Source organism: Peromyscus californicus, unplaced genomic scaffold (assembly GCF_007827085.1).
Source record: "Peromyscus californicus insignis strain IS unplaced genomic scaffold, ASM782708v3 Scaffold_18__1_contigs__length_77618521, whole genome shotgun sequence".
NCBI lineage: Eukaryota > Metazoa > Chordata > Mammalia > Rodentia > Cricetidae > Peromyscus > Peromyscus californicus.
The window spans coordinates 75,553,627-75,579,920 of record NW_026294480.1 but is presented as its reverse complement, the minus strand read 5'-3'; the positions used below and the strand labels follow the sequence as shown (position 1 = coordinate 75,579,920).

General features: G+C 40.6%; 1 protein-coding gene across 12 annotated transcripts in view; it reads left to right on the top strand.

Annotated features, from left to right (window-relative positions):
• The window catches only part of Mctp1 (multiple C2 and transmembrane domain containing 1), a 588,499-nt gene that overhangs the window by 183,687 nt on the left and 378,518 nt on the right, over positions 1-26,294 (top strand). Inside the window, exon 1 of one of the 12 annotated variants that reach the window (XM_052743713.1) lies at positions 17,356-17,604. The exons of 10 other annotated variants lie outside the window; for them this stretch is intronic. In XM_052743713.1, the coding sequence (XP_052599673.1) occupies positions 17,437-17,604 (168 nt within the window). In that variant the 5' untranslated portion in view covers positions 17,356-17,436. Of the gene's footprint in view, positions 1-17,355; positions 17,694-26,294 lie in introns of those variants that run through there. One more of the 12 variants, XM_052743714.1, reaches the window with a different exon arrangement.

Sequence of the window (26,294 nt, the reverse complement as noted above, 5' to 3'; positions counted from 1 at the left end):
AGCTTCAGAAACTCTGAAGATCAAGCTCTGGAAAACACACAGCAGGGTTTCTGTCAACCTTTTTAAGTCAAAAGAGTCACAAAATCCAACTTGGTTTCAAAGGACATTGATGGCATCTTTTGAGGAGCACCATAAAACACCAGACATTTTTTAAACTGAAACCCTCCATGAAGGAATTATGCTTGGAGAAGTATGAAGGACCTAAAATAAGCCCTGAGACTGAGAGGTATACAGCTCACTGAAAGCACAGACCTTGGTGACTGATTGGTCTTTGTGGTAAGAGAGGGGTTCAGTCTAATTCTGTCTATTGGTTTGGGCCTTCCATAGAGATAAGGCTGTCCCAAGGGAGGTTGTTTAGTAGCAGAAAGAGGTTGAGTAGTGGTGCTGATAAATATAATTCCAGACAGACCTCACTTGAGATTCAAGGAATATCTCCACATGGAGATGTCTAGGAAATAACATACAGTCTATAAACCTGCCTGGACAGATACAGTCTATAAACCTGTTTATTAGTAAATTTTGAATCTTTAATGGGTTAGAGGGTTAGATGAGTTTCAATATTTATATATGTTTATATATATACTAATATATAAGTATATATGTGTACATATATATGTACATATATATTTCAGGTTAGGGCTAGAGTTAGAAATGTAGGAGTACTAACAAAGTAATTAATACAGAAGTCATGGATAGAATTACTCTGTGAGAACCAGAGCAGATTTTTGACTTAGACTGAGCTGAGTATAAACAGTCAAAGCATTATGACACTGTTTTTTAAAAACTAAATATTTGACATGGCCTTTGAAAATGAGAAAACTTGACCAAATGGACTCTATGATCCCATAAAGTAGCACTGAGTAGAACAGATGCCTTCAGATGGGCAATTGACCATCGGGAGGTGTGCCGAGCACCTCACTCACAAATGGTTCAGATTCATGCTTTCTCCCAGGAGAAGCAGAGCCTGAGACTGAAACAGCTGCAGGTAAGAGGCAGGAAGGAAGATGAAGAGGACAAGAAGGAGAGACTGAGAGTTAGTGGGGAGAATAGACATAAAATACAACTTTTACTCCATTTGCCAATGGTACTAGTAAATAACTTATTTAAAATGAGGCATCAGCCAAAGGAAGCTAAGTAATTTATACTTATTACCTTTATTTTTTTTAGTATTTACTCTAAAGTAAATCACTATATAATATAGATAAGGATAATAACAAACAAAATTATGCCAGCAGAGGCATAATTTGTACTTGCAAAATTTGATTTTAAAACATATCCTCTTAATAGCATTGTCTTAAGCATGTCTTTAGGACTTCTAAATTGCTTTTTATTGAGAGGAAAGAAAGGAAGAGTGGGGGCAGCATGGGATGGGAAGAGAAAGATGAACATGACAGTAGATGAGTCTGGACTATGTAAATCATACATCCAGGAGAGCAAACTGTGCTTTGATAACCAGCCTATTGAATTGTGTTGAACAATAATGAACTGTTTGTAGAGGGCTGAAAGAATGGTAGGCGTTGTGGTTTGAATACTGTATCACAGGTCTTTGGCCTATGGGCGTGGGAGGATGGGTAGGGTAGAATAGCATGGTTTGAATGTGAAATTTCCTCTACAGTCTCACGTGTTTGCAAACTGAGTCCCCAGGTGCTGGAGCTGCTTGGAAGGTTAAGGTGCCTTTAGAAGGTGGAGCCTTGCTGAAGGAAATAGTCCCTGGAGGTGGGCGTTGAAGTTTTACAGCTTAGCCTCATTCCCCTTTCTTTGCTTGCTAATTACCATACCTTCCCCACTGTGGTGGACTGTGTCTCCTCCGGAATGGAGCCAAAATCAACACCTGTCTGCCCAAGTTGCTTCTGTAAATTGTTCTATCAAAGCAGCAGAAAAGTGCGGTGGCCATCATCCCTCAGGACCCGTCGCCCCTTGGAAGCTAGCTCTGATGCGAGCTGGACATAGACGAAGGCTCTGGGAAGCAGCTGATGCTCTCCTCACACAGGAGGGGACCAGGCAGGTGGGGTTTTAAAGGAGACCACAGGGAGGCAGTCCTGAGGTCCCTGTTTGGACCTGACTGGGTTGCTTTAGTAGTCTAGGAACCAGGAAAGGTTTCCTCACTGAATAAGTAGACAATTTTTCACATTTACAGTATGAGTCAGAAGCTGTTATTTTTACCAAACTAGTTCCAAAGTATCTTTCTTCATAACACTCAAGAATTTATGATAAGTGAAGTATAATAGAAAATTTGTCTTAAAGTAAGAGGTGTTCAAATCCTCATATTCAAGGTATTTTCACTCTGAGATTAAATTTCCTTGGTTTCTAGAAGAAAATGACTTTTAACTTACTTAGGAATTTTTGCTTCATTGTAGATTTTTCAAACAGGTTCCAATCATTACTACCAGGGTTTCTGAATGCAGAAATAAAAAAGAAGTTCCTTTCATTCTCACTGGAGGAGTGAGGGGGAAAATGATATAGGCTTGGTTTTATCATCCTGCTTAGATATATCTTCAAAGCATAATTGCCTCCAAGTCTGTGGCTGTCTTATGGTGGTTACCCACAGTTCTTAAATCCAGAATTGCAGCTTTTCTAATTGATGTATAATAAAAATATTTCTTTTCCTATTGTTTCTGTCTATCCTTCTGAAAAACTGCTTACAAAGGTATTACAATTAATATTTAAAATTGGAACCATTTTGCTTCTGTGTAAGAATTTATGGAGGAGCACAGAAAAGCCTGTCTTTTGGAACCCAAGCTTCATTATGCTGTCTACTGGTTATAAGGTTGTGGACAAGTTACTTATCTTCTCTTTGCCTCAGCTTCCTTATCAGAATGGGGCCATCTGAGTGTTCATTTCATAACATTAATTGTAGGTAATTGATTGATGAGTTAATACTCACAAAGCAGCTATAATAACCTTTGGCATATAAGTACAAAATGCATATTTGATGTTAAAAGAAAAAATTTTAAAATGAAGTAAAGAATGCTGATGAGATAGTACAGTGTTGGAGGGCTCTGACACTGTGTTGGATGTGTTCATTTCATTAGTTTACTTAGCCTGTTTAGACATTCATTTTCTTCCTGTGAAATGGAGTAATTGCCCAATGTAATACTGGCTTCACGGGTTCCCATGAGGATTAGTAGGATGCTCTACACTAACCACTGCATACCATGCTGTCATTTCAAATACACGGTTTCTGTGAGCTTGGAGACTCAGGCTTAGTTCTTAGCTTCCCATCGCTAGGTCATTTTTGAACATCTTGAAACTTGGCTAAGGAGTCTTTAAGAGGCATGGCCCCAGGCAGGTGGCTAAAATGTAAAGTACGCTGAGACCACAGTGGGCCGTGTAGGATTACTTTCATTAGGGAGTTTTATCCTAGCCACAGCCTGGCCTAAAGCCATGTTGGCCCAGAAACCACACAAGTCCTCTGTCTACAGAGTGTTGCTTTCCACTCCTTCTGGACCTGCAGGAACAAGGTGACAACTCATGGTCTAAATCAGAATACCAGAGTTTCCATCTGGGACAAGAAGTGAAACTGCTGGAGGCAAGCCGTCTGTAGACAGGTCCTCACCAAGCTGCCTTCTTATCGGTCCGTAATGGGAGGTCGCTGTTGTGTTGCTCCTCAAGCCCCTCAAGGGTCAAGCAAGTTCTTCTTTAAGGCATTCTAGAGAAGACCCCAGATTCTCATCATAAAGTAGCATGGTTAGTATGGATCAGAAGGGTGGATTGTTCTTAGACTCACAAGAAATAGATTTAGAGATTAAGGACATGCCACCAGACTTGGGCACCCTGCTCAGCATTATATGCTATGACTTTCTGAGACTGCTCTTTGCCTACATCCTTGCTTAGGCAGCTTGTACCTTTTGACACATAAGGACAACATGTGATTACCTAAGGATACAGACTGCCTAGGGATACAGCTAGTCTTTAAAAGCTTTAGTGTATCTTATTCTCTGGAAGGACAGTGCTTAACAGCCAGAAATATTTACGTAACAGATCTTTAACCTTTCTTTAAAAATCCAGAAATCTGACTCCTTCCCACATTAGGTTAACCATCCAAGAACTGAGTTGATATTGTCCCCACTAAATGAGACTTGGTCCTTGCTGTCTCTTGAGGTCAACCATGATCCACTCTTGGTCTGGGACACTGGTCTACATTACCTCTTACTAATGTGTGTGCCTCTAGGCATTTGAGTTTGGATCACTCTGACAGTAGAAATGGCATTCATTTATCTATGCTTTGACCTACTATACTTTTATTTCAAAGTTTAATTCTCAAATGTAAGTCTTATTTTCTCATTTTCAGATTTGTTTCACTGTCACCTACAAGTAGGGAAACACATTTGAGTTTGTAAGTCCTTGGGGGTTACAGTGTTATGAAGGCTGAGGTGTAAACTTCATAGCTTCAGGGAAGTGAGGTGCCTTTGAAACTTTCCCCAGGAAATAGACGGTACCAATGCTCACTGACTTCTAACTCCAACTCCAAAGCATTCTCTCCCTTCAGGCTGAAGAGTAGTAAGGGTTCCTATCTTCCCAAGTTCTTGAGACTGTAAGTCTGCTCTCAGAGAATCCTAATGTCCACATCTGTATTTACAAGGTGCATAGTTGAATGCATTATTTACAAATGTATTCATCATGCGTTTTGTTTCAGTTAACAACAGCCTATTTTTAACTTCAGTTGTGAATTATTAATAATCTTATATAGCAAGACGTGTACATTCTTTACAATTCCTGAGAATTGCAGTTTTTTTTTAAACACTGTTTTCTCTAATGAATGGGGAAACTGATAGGCTTACTGATTGTGAAAAATGAAATTGTTGGGGGCTGGAGAAGTGTCTCAGCAATTAGGATAGACTGTTCTGGTAAAGGACCTAAGTTCAGTTCCCAGCACCCATGTCAGCCTGCTCACAACTCAACTAACTGCAACACCAGCTCTAGGAGATCCAGTGCTCTCTTCTGGGCTTCTGAACTCATGCACTCAGCTCTACACTCTCTCTCTCTCTCTCTCTCTCTCTCTCTCTCTCTCTCTCTCTCTCTCTCTCTCTCACACACACACACACACACACACACACAATTTAAAATAAACTTTTTTTTAAAAAAGAACTTGTCTCTCAAGGAAACAGTTATCTTCAAGTTAATAACCTGTATTCTTCCCGTTGTTTCTTATTAATCTTCTTAATAAATTAGTATTTATTTCTGAATAATATAAATAGGTCTCTAAGAAAACAAATATTTCCCAGGTCTTAGTGCATTCTTGTGAGTCCATACAACATCAGATATGACCACTTATGATGATATTTGAGGTTCCAAGTTGTATCACCTCTCTCTGTACCAGAGTGTATGTATGTTGTTCAAGAACATTCTAGTGCGTCCTCTTTCATCCACTGTTTAACAACAGAATGCATTAGCACAGTCTCTGGCACACGGTCACTTCTTCATCATTCATTGCTATTATCAGTTCCTTTATAGGGATTTCTCCTTTAATTAAAGCCACAAATGTATGTATTACATGAGCTGCTTTAGTTCTATACTGTAACACAGTGCAGAGCACAGGCAGGTGCCCTGTGATTGATGGACTGAGCTGCTTATAGAGGAATTCTCATACTCAGAAAGAATTCAAGAAAACTACCTCATTTACATTTGCTGCAGGGAAGTAAAAATTTAAAACATTGATCAAGACACTAGGAGATAAAAGGCCTCCTATTCTCATGTATTGCTGTTGTAAAAGAAACCTCAGTCTGGAGGTGGTGGCACACACCTTTAATCCCAGCACCCAGAAGAAGAGCCAGGCAGATCTCTATGAGTTCAAGGCCAGCCTGGGCTACAGAGGGAGATCCAGGACAGGCTCCAAAACTACACAGAGAAACCCTGTCTTGAAAAACCAAAAAAAAAAAAAAAGAAAAAAAAAAGAAAAACCTCTCAGAAGAAACCTCAAAGTAATAGAATTGATGTTATAAGAATTAGTAAATAGATTCACTTGGGAGACTTTAAATCACACACACACACACACACACACACACACACACACACACACACAAACAGAGAGAGAGAGAGAGAGAGAGAGAGAGAGAGAGAGAGAGAGAGAGAGACCAAAAAATAAAAAAACAAAAACAAAAACCAAACAAAACAATAGAACTTACCCAAGGGAGTACAGCCTCCAAAACATCCAAAGAAAAGTAGTGTTCCACCAGGCCTGTTAGAAACCGGCAGAATTTACGATACTAAGACATACGTTTTTTCACCAGGACTGATTAGCCATTAGGCCCGTCTTCAGACAATGTGCCTCTAATAGGCAGCTGAAGAGGGCAGTGCAGGAGTACAATGAAGGTTAAGTTCTGCATGCCATTAAGTCCTCTGTGCTCTTATCATGAATAACATAACATAATTCTACCCTGGGTAACAACCATGCAAAAGAACAACATTTGGATACTTAAAGTAATTCTGGCCAGTCAGTATCTTTGTTGTGTAAATTGCCCATCTGCCCAAGTGGCCATATATGCAATCCCTGTCCCTCTTTAAATGGTTCAAAGTGTAACCTAGGGTGTGACCCAAAAGAAATTTAAGGATGACTGAACTTGAGGAATGCACAAATCTAAGGTTAGTGTTAGTAAAAAAAATATATATATATATGCATTGTAAAGTCTCATGTTGTTAAGTCTTGTATTGGGCCAACTCTTATTTGGGCACAGCCAGCCAGGAGCTTCAGTAAAGAGTTTCACCTTCATCTCTAAGTGTGTGGAGTGATTTCTCACTGGGAAGGATTATTACTTTTATAGAATATTCTAATGGGGTCCTTTGGGTGCCAGCCCCTAAGGCCCCTTCAGGGTTCAGAAAAGGACACTACAACAAGTGAGGGAACCTGATGGTCTGCAGGCAGAAGAGTGAATCAGCTCACACCATGAGTGAATCTTCTCTGCATGTCTCTTTATTGTTCTGTCTTAGTTCTAATTCTCTTGTCCTAATTTGAAATCATTCCTAGCTTCTTCTCATCTAGCCTAATAGTATTCTCTCCTACAGGAGGCTTGAATCAATAGTAAAAATTATAAGAGTTACCTCTCACTGGTCAAAAGCACATTCCTAGGGTAGATGATAAGGACAGAGCCATTTACATGGCAACATAAAGTTCCAAGGTTACAGGAGTACGACTGACCAGACGGGGGGTGGGGCAGAGTGGGGGGACAGCGCCCAGTGACAAACTTTGAGACATAGGTCTATTGTCAGCAGACTTGGCAAGCAAAGAATTGACAGGCTTTTCTTCAGGTGCTTTGTGTAGTAACCTTGGTTAGATACCTGCAGCTCTGACCTTGTACATAAGAGCAAAGTGTTAAACGTATGATCTATTTACAAAGGCCTTTAGTCTAGTTTGAACTTGCTCTGAGGTAAAAATGAGCTAAATGTGTGCAGTTTGTGTTAGACTGAGGAGAGATTGTTATTATCTGTGTTAGTCTGAGCAAAAGGAACAAGGCAGGCTTTAATTGTCTACAATCCATGTGAGAGAATAGATGTAGCTATGAAGCATCTCCTAGTATATTTTCTATGTATCGAAATTGTATAGCTAATGAAAAGTCATCTTCCTGACCATCCACGGATATGTGTGTGCCCATAAGATTGACATGCAGTCGTGAGATTACATATACACATCTCATGAAAATGCATGGTAATGGGGAAATATCGCAGCTGTTATTGCACAAGAAATTACCGATGGAAGCAACCGTATTCACAGTCAGTGGCCTGCAAGCCTTGCCTGACAGGGTTCTCCATCTGAGAATCATTACTCTGGTGGGTTGCCATCTGAATTACCAAGTGCAATAAGCTGTATATGCGTCTTGGCCCACAAAAGCTCATGACAATGGCTCCTGACAGTATTCTATAATTCTTATTAGAAGAACTAATATGAAAATGGCTATACTGCCAAAAGCAAAATGCAGATTTGATGTAACCCCCATCAAAATTCTACTGCAGTTCTTTACAGGAACAGAAAAGTAAATCTTCAAATCCATATTGAAACAAAAAAGACTTTGGGCGGTCAAAGTAATCGAAGCACCATACCTGATTTCAAGTTATATTCCAGAGCCTGGCAGAGGGGGAGGGGTGGTACTAGCACCAAATAGACAGATCACTTGAATAGCCAGAGGACCCAGATAGACAGTCACCTGATATTTAACAAAGATGCCGAAAATACACACTGGAGAAAAGACAGCCTCTTCATTAAAATGGTGTTGGGAAAACTGTATATCCAAATGCAGAAGAATGAAACTAGATCACTGTTTCTCATTTGGTACAAAAATCACTGCAGATGAATCAAGACTTTAATGTAAGATCGGAAACCATGAAATGGTTAGAAGGACAGCAGAGAAAACACTTGATGAGCTTGACACAGGTGATAGCTTCCTAAGCAGGACTCCAGCCACTCAGAAATAATGCCAAGAGTTGACAAGTTGGATCTTATGAAATTATAAAGGTTCTACAGCAAAAGAAACAATTAATTGGGTAAAGAGATAGCCCATGGAGCAGTGGTTCTCAGCCTTCCTAATGCTGTGACCCTTTAATATGTGCCTCATGTTGTGGTGACCCCCAAACATAAAATTATTTTTGTTGCTACTTCACAACTGTAATTTTGCTACTGTTGGGAATTGTAATGTAAATAAATGATATGCAGGATATTTGATATGTGACCCCTGTAAAAGGGCTGTTTGACCCCCAAAGGGGTCATGACCCACAGGTTGAAGACCACTGCCATAAAATGTCAGAGAATGTTTGCTTAGCTTCGTATCTAACAGAGGAGTAATATTTAGAATATACAAAGACCTCATAAGATTAAAGAATAAGAAGCTCAACAACCAAATCAGTAACTGGGCTAATGAAATGAACAGATAGTTCTCAAAAGATAAATGTAAAGACAGCCAGCAAACATACAGAAATGTGTTCAACCTCACTAGCCATCAGGAAAACACAAATTAAAGTTGCATTTGGTCACAGGGTGTGGTGATGCATACCTTAATACCAGCACCTGGAAAGTGGAAAGCCGATGCAGACAGATCTCTGAGTTCCAGGCCAGTCAAGTCTGCACAGTAAGACACTGTCTCCAAGAACACCAACAAACAGGCAAAGGGCTAGTGAGTGGTCTGGAGGATGGTTCAGCACTTGTAACTTTCCCAGAGGACCTGAGTTTGGCTCCCAACACCTCCATCAGCCACCTCACCAGTGCCTGTAACTCCAGTTCCAGGGGAATCTCACAACCCTCTTCTGGCCTCCTCAGACACCTGCACATGTTCAGTACACCATACATGTATCCAGGCATACACACATACGCAGGACAGATAAAATCAATGCATCGTGAAAACATAGAACCACTTTGAGATTACATTTTATCCCAGTCAGATTGGCAGTCATTAGAACACAAATAATTGCTGGCAAGGATGTGGACAAAGTATGGAGGAAGGTGCTGTGGAAATCATTCTGGATGCTTCTCAAAATCTAAAAATAGATCTACCAAAAGATCCACCTTATTACTCCTGGGTATTTGCCCAAAGGACTCCAAATCAACGTTTCACAGGGATAACTGGCACACCAATATTTGTTATGGCACTATTCCTAAAAACTTAAGTTATGGAACCAACCTAGGCATCCATCAGTAAATAGATGGACAAGGAAAATGTGCTTTATACACAGTGGGAAAAGTTCAGATATAACAAAGAACAAAGTTAGGTTGCTTGTAAGAAGACAGATACATTTGTGGATGGTCATGTTTTAGCAAATTAAGTCATTTTTGCATATTTTATCTTCTTTATGGTTCCTAGATTTTATAGAGAGAACATAAAGTCAAGTACGCATATATGACAAGAAAATGGGCAAAACTATCTAGGCAAACCAAGGGAACTAATATATAGAAAGGGATGAGATGCGGGGAGGAGTGTGGGAGAACATGTTCAAAGCACACTGTACACTTGTATAAACGTGTCTGCAGGTCCTTCTGCCCCTTCTTCCTCTATGGTCCTTGCGCCGTGGGGCAGGACCTCCTCTGCTACCTCTTTTCTGCACTTGGCCCGGTTTTGAGTTTCGACATTGGCCACTGTCAAACTGCACAAGGAAATTTCCCTCAAAGAGCTTGAGAGATACGTTTAGCAATGAGTATGGAGATTGAAATTTAGGGAGCAGTTTAATTTTATGTCCAATTGGCAAAATAATAGTAATAGGTTTACCTCTGTTGCCCATGGGTTCCCCAGTTGTGAGCACTTGGCTAGATTCTTAGTGCCAGGCATGAATTTCCACTTGTTGGAGAGAGCCTTAAATCCAATCAGAACACAGTTGGTCATCCCCATATTTGTTCCATTATTGCAGCATGGGCCTATCTTGCCCACCCCACTTCAGTCATTCTTCTAGTTCACACGGTAAAGAGTTAAGTAAGACTTGATGATGCGCCGCCCCCTCAGCCCTTGTAGTACAGTGAAAGGTAGCAAGCATGGAAGAAGATTCCTGGTCAGTACCAACTTGATTGCTCTATGTCCTGTGACTAAGGTGTTTGTAGTCTTTACCAGTACAGCCTTATTGTCAAGTTCTGGTGGGTAACCAAAAGCAATGTCAATAAGCCTGTGTTATCTTGGGGGTCTCTCAGATACCTCTGACAAATAGCTTAATGGGGTTATCCCACACCTGGTACTGGGATTTTTATTTGGTACAACATATGGTTTCTGAGGTGAGCATAATACCCTGTATAGGGTAATTCCTACTTAATATTTATATCCTACTTAATAATATATATATTTATATATATATATATATATGTATGTATGAAGTTTATAAAATAGTAGATTTTCCCTCTGTCCTATGCTCCCATTGTGAGAGGCAGAGGTTAGGGAGGGCCAGTTATGCAGTGGCTTTTGGACATGACAGGACCTTTGCACTCATGAACTCACAGCAGCTGTGGAAACTTGACATGCACAGGATCAAACGAGTCAACATTCCAGCATGGAATGAAAAGGGATTCATGAGCTTACCCATAACTGAGACGATATGGATAGTAGATGTCTTCTGGGGAACTGAGTCAGCTTTGTTTAAGGGTGTGGTCCCTGGCAGGTTGACCATGCTCTAATGGATGGTCCCCCGCACAAGGTATATGGGCAGCACAAATGGACTTCCTGAGTTATTTAAAATAAAAAAAGAGGACACAAAGTTGGTGGTAGACAGGTGGGGTGCATCTGGGAGGAGTTGGAGGAGTACTAGGCATGAATACAATCAATATATATTATACAAAACCCTCAAGGAATTAATAAAAGATATTAAACTTAAAAAATTAAAACAAAACATGCATGACAACCTATGAGCCTGACAGATACAAAGTCTTCGGTGAGCTTTGTGATGTGGGGAGCACTGTGGTGATAGAGGCCCCAATGTGGAGAGCTGTGAGAAAGTGAGAGATGAGAAGCAGGAGGAGCGAAGATCATTTCTTCTAAATAACAGTCTGAAAATCTCTGAGGAAAGAAGACAAGAGCACCAGAACGAGCTTTCTTTATGTTTGTGTCCCCAGTGTCCCCCACCCACCTAATCTCTGTGCTGAAGCCCAAACCCCTGAACTAGTAGAGATGCAGTGTTGAGGAGAAAATTGGGATTAAGAGTCGGTCTTGAGGCAGGACATGTGGGAGGATGAGTCCCATAACAAGAGAAAGAGAGGTTTCTGGGTTTTTACCATGTGCTATCAGTGGACAAAGCTGCAGTTAGACACACATAAGATGTTCTGGTGTGCTGTTGAAGGGCAGGATGATCATGGGGAGGATTGTGCTACTGTGTGTCTCAAAAAGCTTGGAAGAAAACATTTTTGAAAGTTTTTTACATGAAAAAATCGTTAGTGTTTGAAGAGATGGGTATGTTTGATCAGATAACACAATGACTTGAACATATAAAGCCACCTCTCCTAATATGTAGATTATCCCTTCACTTGACTTTTCTTTAGCTATTCAGAAACTGTATAATTTTATGAGATCCCAACTGTCAAACACTTTGTCCTGAATGCTTGGGATCTATCCAGGGAGTCCTCACTCATGTCTGTATCTTGAAGCATTCTCTCTACTTTGTCCTCTGATAGTTTCAGGAGACTATTTCCCTTTGAACAGACAGAAAGGAATACTAGACAGGGGAAAATATAGATTTCAAATGAACTTGTCCTGTTTTATTTCTCCCAGAAAATCTAAACCAAATTTGGCACAATGCCAAAATTTTAGGTGGAGGCAGGAGAATATTCACAGCTTGCATAGAAGATTTAAGCAATTGGAAGTGCTTTAGGAATAGAACTGAACAATATTTATACCAACTGTCAACTCTACAAATCACCCCACACTATCCACATTAAAAGTTAAAAGGGTAAACCAAGCACAGCGGCACACATCTGTAATAGAACTCAGGAGGCTAAGGCAAGAGGATTATGAGTTGAAGGCTAATGTGGATTACCTAGTGAATTACAAACGCTGGGCATGGTGGCACATATATGGAAGCTTAGTCCTTAGGAAAGGCAAGGATGATAAACACAAACTTCCCAGTCTTGGCTTGTAACCAGTTCAAGATCAGCCTGGGCTGCAGGACCCAGCAGGACACCCTGCCTCTAAAAAAGATGAACAGATCCTCCCCAATAAAAGGCATAAGGCTCTCTACTACCACATTGGACTCTTCAGCATTTTAAGCTGTGCAGCCTTTAATGAGGGAATATCATAAAAACCTAGAGAAGTGGAACTTGAAGTGTTGTGGGTGTTCTCAATATAAAGATTTTTGAGTACTAGAACAACCCCTCCAAAGCAACCAAAGTGTTGCATTTTGTGTTAAGTAGGAAAGCAATTCAGAAACCAGAACAATTCCACCAATTATATACAGTTACTAATATACGTTGTTATGTATATTGTTATATACAGTGTTATTCATTCTAATCCAAGGAATACTAATATAGAGTGAATATTAGCATGGAGGCTGGGCTGGTTTTGCAGTTACAGTTGAATAAATCCAAGTCGTATTTTAGGAAGCCAGTAAAAGAGTTTACAGGAGGCCAACAGGAAAATCAAAGACCTTGGCCAATATGGGAAGGCACACTGGAGAGTTTGGTGTGGCCAGCTGTCTGTGTGTGTCTCTGTTATGACTTTGGCATACCCTTTAGCCAGATGGAAAAATCAGAGAAAACATAAAATGTGGCTCTTAAGTAATGAGGACTGGACCAGAGACTAGCACCTTGATTTATGCTATATTTTTTTGAAAAAATAATGGAGGGCTCATTTAAAGTGAGTATAATGTTGTAAACTATGTAAATATAAAATATTAGATTACTTTTTAGAGGAACATGCTCTTCTCAAATTACTTATAGAGTACATGGATTTTTTTATGTGACTTATACAATAGATTAAAAAAAACTAAGCAAATGGATTGGATTCCTCCCAGTATTCCTATCTTTCCCTTTAAATCTCCTTTCCTAGCTACCTGTTCACAATTGATTTAGAGTCCTGTAGACAGTCTCTGTGAAATTGCACATGAATTTGTCTTGTAGCTGAGACAATGCATTTTTCTGCCGCTTGATGATTTAATTTAAGGAGCTTTGCATGTAGTGTATCTACATAGATTGATTATTTTAGAAAAACTACATAATATTCCTTAGTATGGAATATTACTTATATCAACTCATTGATTTAATTGTTCCACGGTTTGTGGCCAATGGCAAAGCTTTTCACGTCACAATTCAAAAATTAACATTCTCATATGTCTGTCTTTGCAGAGCAGAGAGAAAACATAAGAATGAATGGCAGGATCTGGGAAATGTGGTGGTGGTAGTGGTGGTGGTGGTGGTGGTGGTGGTGGTGATGGTGGTGGTGGTGGTGGTGGTGGAGGTGGTGGTGGTGGTGGAGGTGGTGGTGGTGGTGGTGGTGGTGGTGGTGGTGGTGGAGGTGGTGGTGGTGGTGGTGGTGGTGGTGGTGGTGGTGGTGGTGGTGGTGATGGTAGTGGTGGTGGTGGTGGTGGAGGTGGTGGTGGTGGAGGTGGTGGTGGAAGTGATGGTAGTGGTGGTGGTGGAGGTGGTGGTGGAGGTGCTGGAGGTAGTGGTGGTGTCAGAAATCTGTCCTTTGTGTATTTGCCTTTGTCTTTTTCCTTTTCTTGTCCTACTTTAGACATTATATTGTGCAGCAAACATGACAACCAGACCTAGGCTTGGATTCTACCAAAAATCATCCTCTTAGTGTCAGCAAAAGGGGAGAGGCTGGTTCTCAGTTGATAGATCATATACTCACCCTTGATTCTAGTGCTACAGCTATGTGGATAGCACTTGTTGGTTTTCAGCTTTTGCAGACAGGGGATGAACGGGCATCCTAAAATCCAGATTGGTGTCACCATGCCAGTATACTAAGTATCAATGTTTGGTAGAGTAATACAAACAGAAACTGTGGCAATGCATATCACCTGGGCCCGGATCTGTGATAGACATAGATGGTGCCCCACCCCCCAGACTTTTGGATCTTTGGGCGCCACAATCAACCCGGAGCCCACCTGGCACCTTTGGCACCAGATGACCATGTACCAAGTACTAACTGAGGTCTCTAGGCCTGGGTACAGGTGAGAAGAGGCAAGAGCTCCATGCCATCCCTCATGGCTGCATCAGACAGTACTCAACCAAGCGCCACCTGTGACCCAACCAAGAGCTCTGGTGTTAGGTCGTTAGCTGCCATTGTGGTGAGAGAATACAAGGTAGGGTGGTGGAAGAGAGGGAGAGATAGAATGGTTTGTGAGCTGGGGAGAGAGGTAGATTTGGAGAGGAAAGGCTGGTGAGAACCAGCTGACATGAATGGCCAGCTGGCCACCTGAGTCCAGGGAGATGTCTGGGCCTGGGTTATGACCAAGGGCCAGGTCTTGATCCAGGGCTCTGGAGCAGCCAAGGGGCCCTGGGTTGATGTCTGTGGCTCCTGTTGTCATGAGGACCATGCAAGGGCCTGTGGTAGGGGCCACATTGTTGTCCAAGAGCCACACTGCCAGAGGAGCCATGCCAATCTGGGTGGCCTGCATGGCCACCAGGGGCCATGGTGACAAGGGCTGCTGCCGAGGACCGTGTCTGGGTTTGTGGTCCTGCATCAGCTTTGGTCTGTGTTGATCTGGGTGGCCAGTGCTCCCACCTGGAACCATGGAGAAGTCTAGGCATGGGCCGCTGCCTAGGGCCAAGTCTAGGTCTGTAGCCCTGCAGATGCTGGAATCTGGGGTGGTGTCCCTGGCTCCAGTTGCCACTCAGGGCTCTGTGGATGCCTGGGGTCTGGCCAACCACCTGGGAACATGTTGATGCCTGGGGGCTGTTCTGCTGCTGGTACCATGTGATCTGAGGGACCTGTGCTGCCACCGGAGCCATGGAGATGTCCAGCCCCAAGCTGCTGCAGAGGGCCATGTCTGGGTCTGTGATCCTGCTGCAGCTGGGGTCTGTGGTGATGTTCATGGCTGGTATTAGCACAGGGATCACTGAAACCATGCTGTGTGAGCCAAACCCACCCTTTACTGGCCCTGGGATGGCTGATCCTGCCCCTCGATGAATGTTGCAGCAGGTGAGCTGGCCCTACCCCAGGACTGTGAACCTAGACGTGGCCCTCTGAAGAACCTGGGGGCTGGAGTCTCCATGGCCCCAGTGGCAGCACAGACCACTCAGACCAATATGGCCCTGGCAGCAGGATGGTCCATGGACACCAACATGGTCTCAGGTGACTGACCAGACCCCAGTCATCTGCATGACCCTCCGTGGTAACAGGAGCACGAACTTCAACTCAGACCCTGGCTGCTGTAGGGTCATGGACCCAGACATGGCCCTGTGCTGCAGCCCTGAACCACATCACACCATGACCCCAGATGACAATACAGAGCACTCATATCAGCATGGTCCCAGTGGCAGCATGGCCCTCAGATACCCCCAGGCATCTGTTCATTAATATTCTTAATAGGGAACAACTTTTTAATTCAGAAGACTACTCTTGCATGCTTTCTTAAAATTCAATTAAAACATAAACACATTTCTTAGTATTTTGTTATGGGTCAAGACCATAGCAGAAATTATAACTCTACTTGCTTATTAAATAATGTTTATTAAATTCTCTTTTGTATTGGTCATTATTCTAGTGGCTGGAGATAAAATATTGAGCACAAGATCCTTGCCCTCATATTTCTTACATGATTTATACAATGTAGTGAGTAAATAGAGAATATTTCAGACTATAATGTACTATGAAAGAAGTTAAGCAGATCATCACATAGAAAGTAGTTCTAGGAAGTTATTTGCAGAAAGATAGTCAGGGTGATATTTCTAAAAAAAGAACATCTAGATTGAAACCTGAAGATGGAGCCTGAATCTCCAACTCTAGACCTATGTTGTTCACCAAGCATAGAGATTCTGTGTCAGCATGAACTGCTTCTGTTAAATTCATTTTTAATGTGATAACTGAAATGGTGATGATTAGGTGTCCAGATCTTATTTCTATTTAGCAGTTTTGCTCCAGTTTCAATATTTACTACTATTAATGTTTATTTCTACCTCTTTGTCCTGATAATAGTGATTGGGCCTATATAGTAGACCTTTCCTGACTGTTTTATTTGACTGAGCTATCCAAATAGAATAATTTAATCTATCATATGTATGTATCAAGCTTAGTACAACTCAGTGTTATGGGGTAACAGGTGGTGAAGAAAGGTACCATATTTACTAGAGGAGTTGTATCATTAGTAACATGTCCTTAGAAATGTTCACCAAAAAGATAAAGAGGACTCAAAGTTGAGGAGGTAGGTAGAGCTTGCTTCACAAGGTGATGATGGGATAGGTCAAGATCTGTAGGAAACAACACCATCAATTTGTGATGGTATATTTTATTCACATTTAGTGAAGGAGACTCTATTGTGCTATATAGAATTGCCGTTACTTGCCAGCTAAAATACAGTTTTATTCTACATATGGTGTTAGTGCCTTTAGTGTGCTTTTTAAACGTATATGTTATATATATATATTATTTGTATAATTACTAAGAATAAACACACACACACACATATATATAATTACTAAGAATAACACATGCACACACATATATGTATAAATACTAAGAATAAGCACACACACACACACACACACACACACACACACACACACACACACCCCTCTGGGAGATGCTGTCAGGCTCACACATTTTTAATAATATTAAATCAGTTTGCTGCAGTGAGTAATATGAACAGCGATTCTTTGTACAGTGATGTGATCTCACTCTGGTTGTGGCTTTTGTCATGGAGAAGAGATTGATTACTAAAAATGTGTGACTGAGTAAGTAAATTAAAAATACATTTAGCTTGGAAGAATTTGAGGACCCCAGGGATGATGTTTGTTATGTAATTTGCACTAACAGTTTGCAAAGGGAAACTCTACCCCGACTGGTTTGAGCGTTGAGTCATATCCTGTGAATCTGAAGCAACGGGATGGTATTTAAACATCACTGGTTCCTCTTACTTTCGTTCCAAGTCGCTGCAGTTCAGAGCAGCAAGTGCTTGGTGCACAGAGGTTGTTGCTCTCCCCTGGAGGTGAGCAGACACTCTCGCTGGTGCTCAGTGAAGGAAGCCGAGTCTGGAGATGCAGCTCTTCATGGGGTGAGCGATGCTTTGTTCGTTTCTCAAGCACTATGCTAGACAGCTCCAAGCTGAAAAGTGTCTGCAGTCTACCATTTGTTTGCTATAAGGTAAGGGGATGATCCGGGTATACTCGCTGTGCGTGGCAGTTTCAAAATTTGATTGTGTATCGGAAATGTCTTCTCACAGGGTCCTGAGTGTGGTGTCTGAGAATCTAGTGTGAGTATTTTGAACTTACCATACATCCCACTTAGGAAAGACTCAGTTTAAGAGATCAGTGTGCTGTCAGTGGCTGTTAATGAAAAGGGAAGTGCTTTGGACATGCTAACATTGTGCCAACTTCATATTGCTTTAGATTGTTTTTAAGAATTAGTTATTTCAGCGTCTTAGGTTGGGGTCTTTTGTCATTTTGTTATCCTGTGGTTTATGTTAAAGATTGCATTTAACTAAAATTCAAATAAATAAAGGTTTTACTCTATCCTAAATGATTATGGTTCTCCACTGAGATTAAAAAATATGGCCTTGATAACTGAGAAGTGAGGTGACGGCAAAAGCCTCTGGCCCTGCTGTGCTTGGATTTCTGCCTGTGTCTAGGAACTTCAGGTTGAGCCGCTTGTTTTAAAATACATGTGAGCCTTTTTACCAGAGTCTGCTCTCTCAGTTGCTGTGAGACACCGTGGTACAGGTTGTATGCACAGAGAACTCTGCATAGAAATTGACTGAGAGGTTTGTTTGTAAATTTGTGTAAGCTAAGAGGTCAGGTTTAAAGATAATGACTCTTTTCACTGATTAAAGAAATGATATCAAATGCCGAGTTTAAGGGTGGGGGTCTTGTGTCATATAACTTCTGATGCCCATAATTAAAGCCTGTGATGCCATTTGACATGGAAGAAGTAGCTAATTAGGTTCTGAGAGCTCTGGCTATAACTTTGTAAGATGTTAATGAACTGAGTTTTTAATGTACTAATGACAACTGTTTTTATAAATACCTTCTTCCTAATTGACTCACTGTCATGCTTAGGAATGCTTCATTTCTGTTCAAATTTATATCAACTATAAAAACTGCGAGATTCTAACTAAAGCATGGAAATTAACCTTCACTAGAAATATATCCAATAATTCATGTTTTTGCAAAGGTCAAAGGGTCAATGAGCCAATGGAAGGAAAGTGATTCTCCTCTTCTTTAGAGGAGGAATTAAATTTATTTTAACTTCCAAGCATATCGAAGGCAATAGACTGTATTCAAGAACAAACGTTCTATTAAAAAATGATAGCACTATAAGAGTATTTGCGACCTTAAATAGAAAAAAAAAGGCACATATCTTCAAAGAATATTTTGGTGGTAGGATATACATTGTACAAGAAGATATCCTGGTTTACCAAACATTCTGCTGGAGGAAGGTCAATCAAAGGAGTCTAACAAAATCCACCACACTGAAACTAAAGCATGCCTCCTGCATTTTGCATTGCTTCTGAGTTCTTATTGTGGATTACAGTGGCCAAACAAACTCGTAGTATGAGTGGGAACTCAGGCTGATGCTATGTTATCAAATCTAGAGTTTATAATATGCTCTTTCAAACAGTGCTTAACGATTTATGTCATTGCCTGATGTGGCCACTGAGGTATCGTGTCTCCCTTCCTTCCTATCATCCCATTTTTTGACTTCTCTTTCTCTGCAGAGGGTGGGCCAGTGGTGTAAACAGCACACTCAAATAAAGTGATGTTTCCATTTCTCAACCCTCACAATTGTTTGGATGAAGAAATGAGTGAAAAGGATATGATGGCTAAAACGAAACTTAAAGGCATGTGGGCTTTGGGCAGGAGGAAACCCTTACATCTCTGAAATAAACAATCAGCTCATTGGCATAGACTTTTCAGACCTAAAAACTTAGTTCTTGGGATTTTGCAAAGATGCAATAAAATCACACTTACTATTGCATTTTATTAACAGTATCATGTTAGATGCATTTCTGAGAGCCTGTTTCTGTGTTTTACTGAACTAGAGGACTGTGAGCCACCAGAGATAGCCAGCACTATACTTAGGATTCAAAATATTTCCTTTTAAGAATGAGGGTCTTATTTCTTTCCCACTTGTAAATTATTTTTTCTTGTTCATGTCCAAATTATATAAAATGTTTTACAAGCTAAGCCTCCCCCAAAGTCCCTAATTTTAAGTCTGAATGGCCTTTCAAATTTCAAATGGCAAAAGGAAACTCCTTCTCAATGAAAAATATGTGTTTATTGAGTGGCAATTAACTGTTTTCAGCCTAAAATCAATATATGCTTTGTCTCCACTGAAAAGTAAATCATTAGATGTAGAGCATATTTTCCTTTTATTTTTTTCTTTTAATAAAACCTTGAGATGTTCTTAATAAAGAACTAAAGCATAGGAAAAATTTTATAGTGTGATCATTCTAATTCCTGAAAATCATATACTTACAGATAACACGTTAGATCTTACTGTCTCTAATGAATCCTGTTGGGTGACAAAGGTTGCATTCCTACTGGGAAAAATGAGTAATAATTTCCACCATTTTGCCCTGAAAGTTATAATGAAAATCAAATAGATCTGTGTACGCACCCTCACACATCATCATCACAGAGTAAGATATCCAGTGACATGCTTGGGAAGAACTTTAGCATCTCAAATTGTATTTCAGGAAGGGGATTGGGGTTGGTGAGTGTTAAGAAAGTGCCTAGTCAGTATCTGAGCACAGTTATAAAGCTGGGTCTTTCTGCCTGCCTGGTAAACAAGAACCCAAGGAAGACACAGGCTGCTTCCTCTGCACACAGTTGTGCTGTGCTGTGCCACTGCCTTTTGCTGGGTTGTGTTGCTCTTGAGCAGCTGGCTCATGTTGGAGTCCAGGCTGGTCTTGAACTTGCGGTCCTCTTATCTCAGCCTGTAAAGTGCTATTCAGTTGAGCTTTGTACAGCTTTAAAAAAATATTTTCCAAACCCTTGCTGCCCATGCTTGTAAGAAGCCATTCCTCACAGAGTTTCACAGAGGATACAGCAACCTCTCTATGTACAGGCCCATGGACTAAAGACTCCCTTTAATCTGTCTTACAGGTCTTACAAGCCATGGTCTGTGGGGAGGTCATCATGACTCATAATTTCTTAGTGATGCCACAGTACAAGTATTCCAATATTTAATCCATGAGAGTAAACACACTAACCAATATGACTGCGTGTTTTAGCTTTTCAAATGGTGGGTAATGCAGAAGACTGCTTGCTACGTGTTCACTGAAAATGGTTGCCAAAAGATATCTTCTCCAAAGTCTTGCCTTCAAAAAAGAGACATAGAGAACTTATAAAAAATCTATAAACTTCCAACTGTTAGAATTGATGGAGGTATTTTATAGATCTCTACTCTCATCAAGGCCAATGGCAAGAGGAAAATACAGCTTTTCCTAATTATAGAAGTTAGTGTCACTACTGTACCATACACAACAGATTTTAAAAGAAAATGTAGCTTTAGAAATCTCAAGAATAGAAAGAAGTTCCTTAAGATTTTCTTTAAAGGTTATTTCACGTTCCTAAGAATTCAAAATATAATCATCATTTCTTTCCATAAAAATGTAAGTTAATGAAAAGTATGAGCTAGCTGCATAAACTGGCCTGAACTTGATAGCTTCAGAAGATGAATGAAATTGATCACAACACGTGAATAAATCCTAGTACTGCTTTGTTTTTTTAAAAACTCATTTGTATTGGTTTTAAAACAGATATGTAGGAACTGTTATAGCTAGGAGATAAAGGAAAACAAAGGACATGAGGATTTTAGTTGCTTGTTTTCACGCCCTGGATAGTATGTGATCGAATGAATAAAATCCTGGAAAAGAAGAATACAGAAAGGAGTCAACACTTGTTTGCAATACTGACGCCCTCCTGGTTTTGCAGATGTCAATGAAGTCCTTATATTTTTAAAATTTATTTTTCTCGGTGCCAGATAATAGTTCCATATTGACTGTAGGTGTTTAACAAACATTGTTTAGTGATCCAGCGAACACCAAGGTTAGTGAGGCACTTTATCCTAATAGAAGGGTTCACAGACATCTGTGTTGCAAGTGCCAAGCTTTGCACTGAGTGCCCATTTGACAAAATCCCAAATAAGCCCAGGGGCTGCCCTGCTGAGCTATAATCCCATCTTAATTTAATAGAGATGCACAAATTAGACATTGGTGTCCCCTTGCTTGGTTATTACAATAGTGGGATGGCATTAATAACATTTATTCATGTAATTTCCAGGGAACTAAATATAACCAAGCAAAGTCTAATCCTTTGATTTACAAGTGTTTCTCCCCAAGGTGATGATGACAATGATAGCAGCTTTTTATTGATAGTCCAGTTTATTTTTATAACAACCTTATAATCTTGGACACTATCGTTTTTTCCCTTTTTTCACAGAGGGGAAAGGTGAAGTGTATACAAATCAAATCACAAGTCCCAAGCATCACACAAAGGCTAGCAGGATAACCAGTGCTGAATCTGGGTCGTTGGGATTCAGAGCCAAGATGCTTATCTGCCTCCAGCTCAACTGTCTTGATCTCAGTAATTTGAATTGAGTGATAGAAAATGATGCAGAGATGAAAAGGGAATAAGTAATGTTTTGATGACTTGCATATTTTCAGTCTTAGTGACAGGGCTCCGCAGACAGAGATCGGCTGAAGTCGTATGGGAAATCACGTAAGAGGTGCAAATGTGCTAGGCACTAGCAAAGGCACCAGTTCTTGTAGGTAACCGTTGTCTGGTGATATGAAAGTCTTTTTCTTTTTTTCTTTTTGAAGTGGAGGGTTGTTAGAAACAGTGTTAAATGTTTAAGTCCCCTGATAAGCTTGAAGGAGTTCTTTGCTTTGAGGGAAAATCCCCGTTGTCTCCATTTGCTCATGTACTCCAGATCATTTCAGTGAGTGGCAGAATGGAATTGCTCAGGGCCATTTTGCAGCTATGTTTTTTTTTTTAATCTGCATGGCACAGAGACTACATATTATGAGTAAAAGTATAGGGAAGGTCCTACAAACAAAAACAGTTCGATGAATGATATTAAAAGTCATTTTTGCTTACTGGCAAAAACATATTTGTTTCAAAATCTAAGAGTGAACGCCTTCCCTGCTCACAGACATCTCACTAGTGAACTCAAAATATGAAGTCTTAGAATCAGAATTTATTTGGCACAACAGTGCACTTTCCAGAATGAGGGTGTGACGAAGGGCTTGACCTAGGGAACTGTGCGGGTTTCAGAGAAAGTATTAAGAGTCTTACTGTTTCAAGTTTTCCGCAGGGTGGAAGAAAACAGAAAATTTTCCTGTAAAAATATTTGACCAAGAACAACTAAATAGGTCCAAGCTATAGACAATGGAGACAGCTCTATTGGGAAAATTGCATATTTGGCCTTGAACCAAGCAGTCATTATAAACAAAAAGAAACGAAAACCATCTCAATCAGCACATAATCATTGGACGGGTTTTCTTGGTTACTTTGAGAAGACGTTCCCTTCCTTGGTGTGCAAGTGCTTTGTGATATGGAAATGTACTTGATTCCTTGGCTTATTGTTTTCTGGAAATAATTTCTCTAGCTTAGAAACATTGTGTTCCTTACAGTTGAATAAAATCCTACTGCTTACACACACCCCATTTTCATTATCCATTCGTCTGTTGATGGAAATCCAGGCCGATTCTATTTCTTAACTGTTATGACTGTTGAGACAATCAACAATAAATATGCAGATTTCTCTTTGTGATATAGGACATGGGTTTAGAGGCATGTTCCCTAGCATGGTGTAGGACATGGATTTAGGAACATGTGCCCTAGTGTGATGTAGCTGAGTCACACGGTCTTTTCCATTTTTAGATTTTTTGGAACCCTCCACACTGATTTCCATGGTGGACCCATCAATCTCTAACCCTACCAGTAATGACTGACTCTTCCTCTTTTGCCACATCCTCACCAGCACTTGTTTGTTCTCTTGGGGTTAGTCATTCTGACTAGGAGAAAGATGGAATCTCCAAGTGGTTTTGATTTGTATTTCCCTGATGGCTAAAGATGCTGGGCATGTTTACAAATATTTGCTGGCTATTTGTGTTTCTTTGGAGACTAGCCTGTTCAGTTCATTAGCCCACTTATTAGTTGAAAGAATGGGGGATGGTGTTTAACTCTTCCAGTTCTTATATATGTTCTAGATATTTTGGAAGGACCTGGAAATTACTATGTTAAACAAGCAACTGGAACTCAGGAAGACTGATAGGTTTTGTCATATGCAGTGTTTTTACGTATATGTATCACATGTGGGTGTGAGTTTGGGCGTAGGCTGTGAGACTCAAAGGGGCACCATAAGAAGAAAAGGAGAGCAGCAACAGGGGCCGGGGAAAAGAAAACAGGGAGCAGAGAGAGCTCATGTTGCATTGAGGCAGAAAGGAAGCTCCTGGGGAGGAAGGGACCAGCAGAAACATGGCAGAGAAACTGGAGGAGGGTGGAGGAAGATGAGCCACAGAAACAAAGTATGAAAATGCCACAATGAAAAGCAGGACTTTGTGTAGCAATTTTGAAAAGATAATGAAAACAAACTCTCGAAGAAAGAAGAAAGAAGAAAGGGAAGGGAAGGGAGCACACTAAAGAGTGACAGCACCTTCCGCCACCCCGGAAACCCGGCTGCAGTTTGCTACTTGGTTCCACATCCCTCTCATGCTAACCCCTTTCAAAATTTCCAAAATTTGGATTCATTTTAAGATAAATTCTTTGTTCCCTTTTTTCATGTTGTGTTTGCGTAACTCTATCTATTATTTTTGCACATTTCAGTGAAAGTTTACGAGAGCTCACTCTTTTGACTGAGGTTTTATGAATAAAAATAAGAATCTTAAATAGCCTTCATGGTGGCACATGCCCGTAATAATAGCAGCCAAGAGGTGGAAGCAGATGGGTTAGTTCAGACCCACTTTGGCTACATTGTGAAGTCGAGGCCTCCCTAGGCTACATGAGACCCTGATCCAAAATTTAACAAAACAAATAAGAAAATAAAAATGAGAAGAAAAAGAAAAAAGAGGTCATTGATGAAGAAAGAAGAAAAAATCCAAATATCAGTTTTATTTTAAAATAAGCCAAAAGCCAAAGTGTTCCCACATAATGAACCTGCCATAAAATTTCCATAATATTTTATTTGACCTGAATAGTGAACAATGCATATTCACAAAATTTGAATTAAAAAATTGAAAGTGCCTTGGAGAAAAGCTAGCCATGTTTTCTTTGTTTGCAAGTGAAAATGATCTTGCTACAGGCCAAGGCTGTGCAGCCAGCTCCCCAGAGCACAGCTGACCATAGGGCTCTTAATTGCACCTCTGTGGTTACTGTACTGTATCAGTCACCAAGAACAGCGTCATCTAATTTAGCATTCAAGTGGTGCACTGGACTTTCACTTTTTACTAAAATGTGTTAATTGTTTACAGCTTAGAGCAACTTTCTTTTAACCAATAAATATTTTTTGTGCTTTTTTTGATGGGAAAGAATATATTTTTAAAAAGCATTTATTTGTTTTATGTTTATGAGTGTTTGTATTTGCACCATGCATGTGCATGGCTCGTGCCTGTGAAGTCCAGATGAGGACATCAGATCCCCTGAAACTAGAGTAACAAAGGGTTGTGAGCTGGGATGTGAGTGCGAGGAATAAAACCTGAGTCCTCTGACAGAGCAATAAGTGAGCCATTTCTCCAACCCTGGGAGAAATATATCATAAGTTCTACATAGAAATGCTTTATCATGCTTGAAAGTACACTATTGGTTTATTCCCTTAGCACTATTGATCCATTTTTCATCAAAAAGGCTCATATTTAACCAATCTCTTACATTGGAGACTTGTTACATTTTTCTCACCTCTTCCAACTCTTTATCCTAAAAATAAATGTGCAACAGAAAACTTCAAAAATGCTAAAGTTGTATTAGTAAACAATATGTGCATCGCTTCAAGTCACCAAACAAACCAGTGGCAGTGATGGCTAAGCAATGTCCTGGAATCGTCAACTACAGGCCTTGTGAAAGTACGAAAGCTTCCCAGCCACCAGCACTGCTGTCTCTTGTGGCTCCCTCGTGAGATTGGAGGCCTCTCCCTGGCTGCAGCCCTTCAAGGAACGAGGTCCTCTATGGCTCTGGATTGACCATGCCAGGCTGTTCCGTTTAGGGCAATTCTTCAACTTCCATGGTGTGGCACATTGCCTGGTGAGTCTTGTTCATCCTCCATGCTTAAGCCTGTGCCTCAGAGATTCAGATTCATTGAGTTAAGGGTAGAACTCAAGGGTGCAAACATCCAGGAAAGCACCTAGACAATTCTAGCATACTCAAAAGTGAGAACATGTTGTTATCCTATGACACAGCTCACAGCTGTGACATCCTCTCATTCACTTGGGGAAACCATTTGAGGACGAGAGTAGCCATTTAGGAAGACATGAGCAGAGAAAGATCTCTACAGGTAGCCTCAGAAAGTACACTGCACTGATTGCAGTAGGTGTTGTGCCCAGCCACTTTCCCACTCAGCAATCAGGGTAAGAACTGTGTGTATGTGGCCAGGGGTCAGGGGTCAGGGAGTGAGTGGGTGGGGTAGACAGAGAAGTAGTTACAATATGTAGTATTGCCTGAATGCCCTGAGTCTCAAAGTATCAGCAGCGAATGGAAGTTAAGCCATTACTTGGGATGAAGTGAAAACCAAGGGGTGAGAAAACTGATT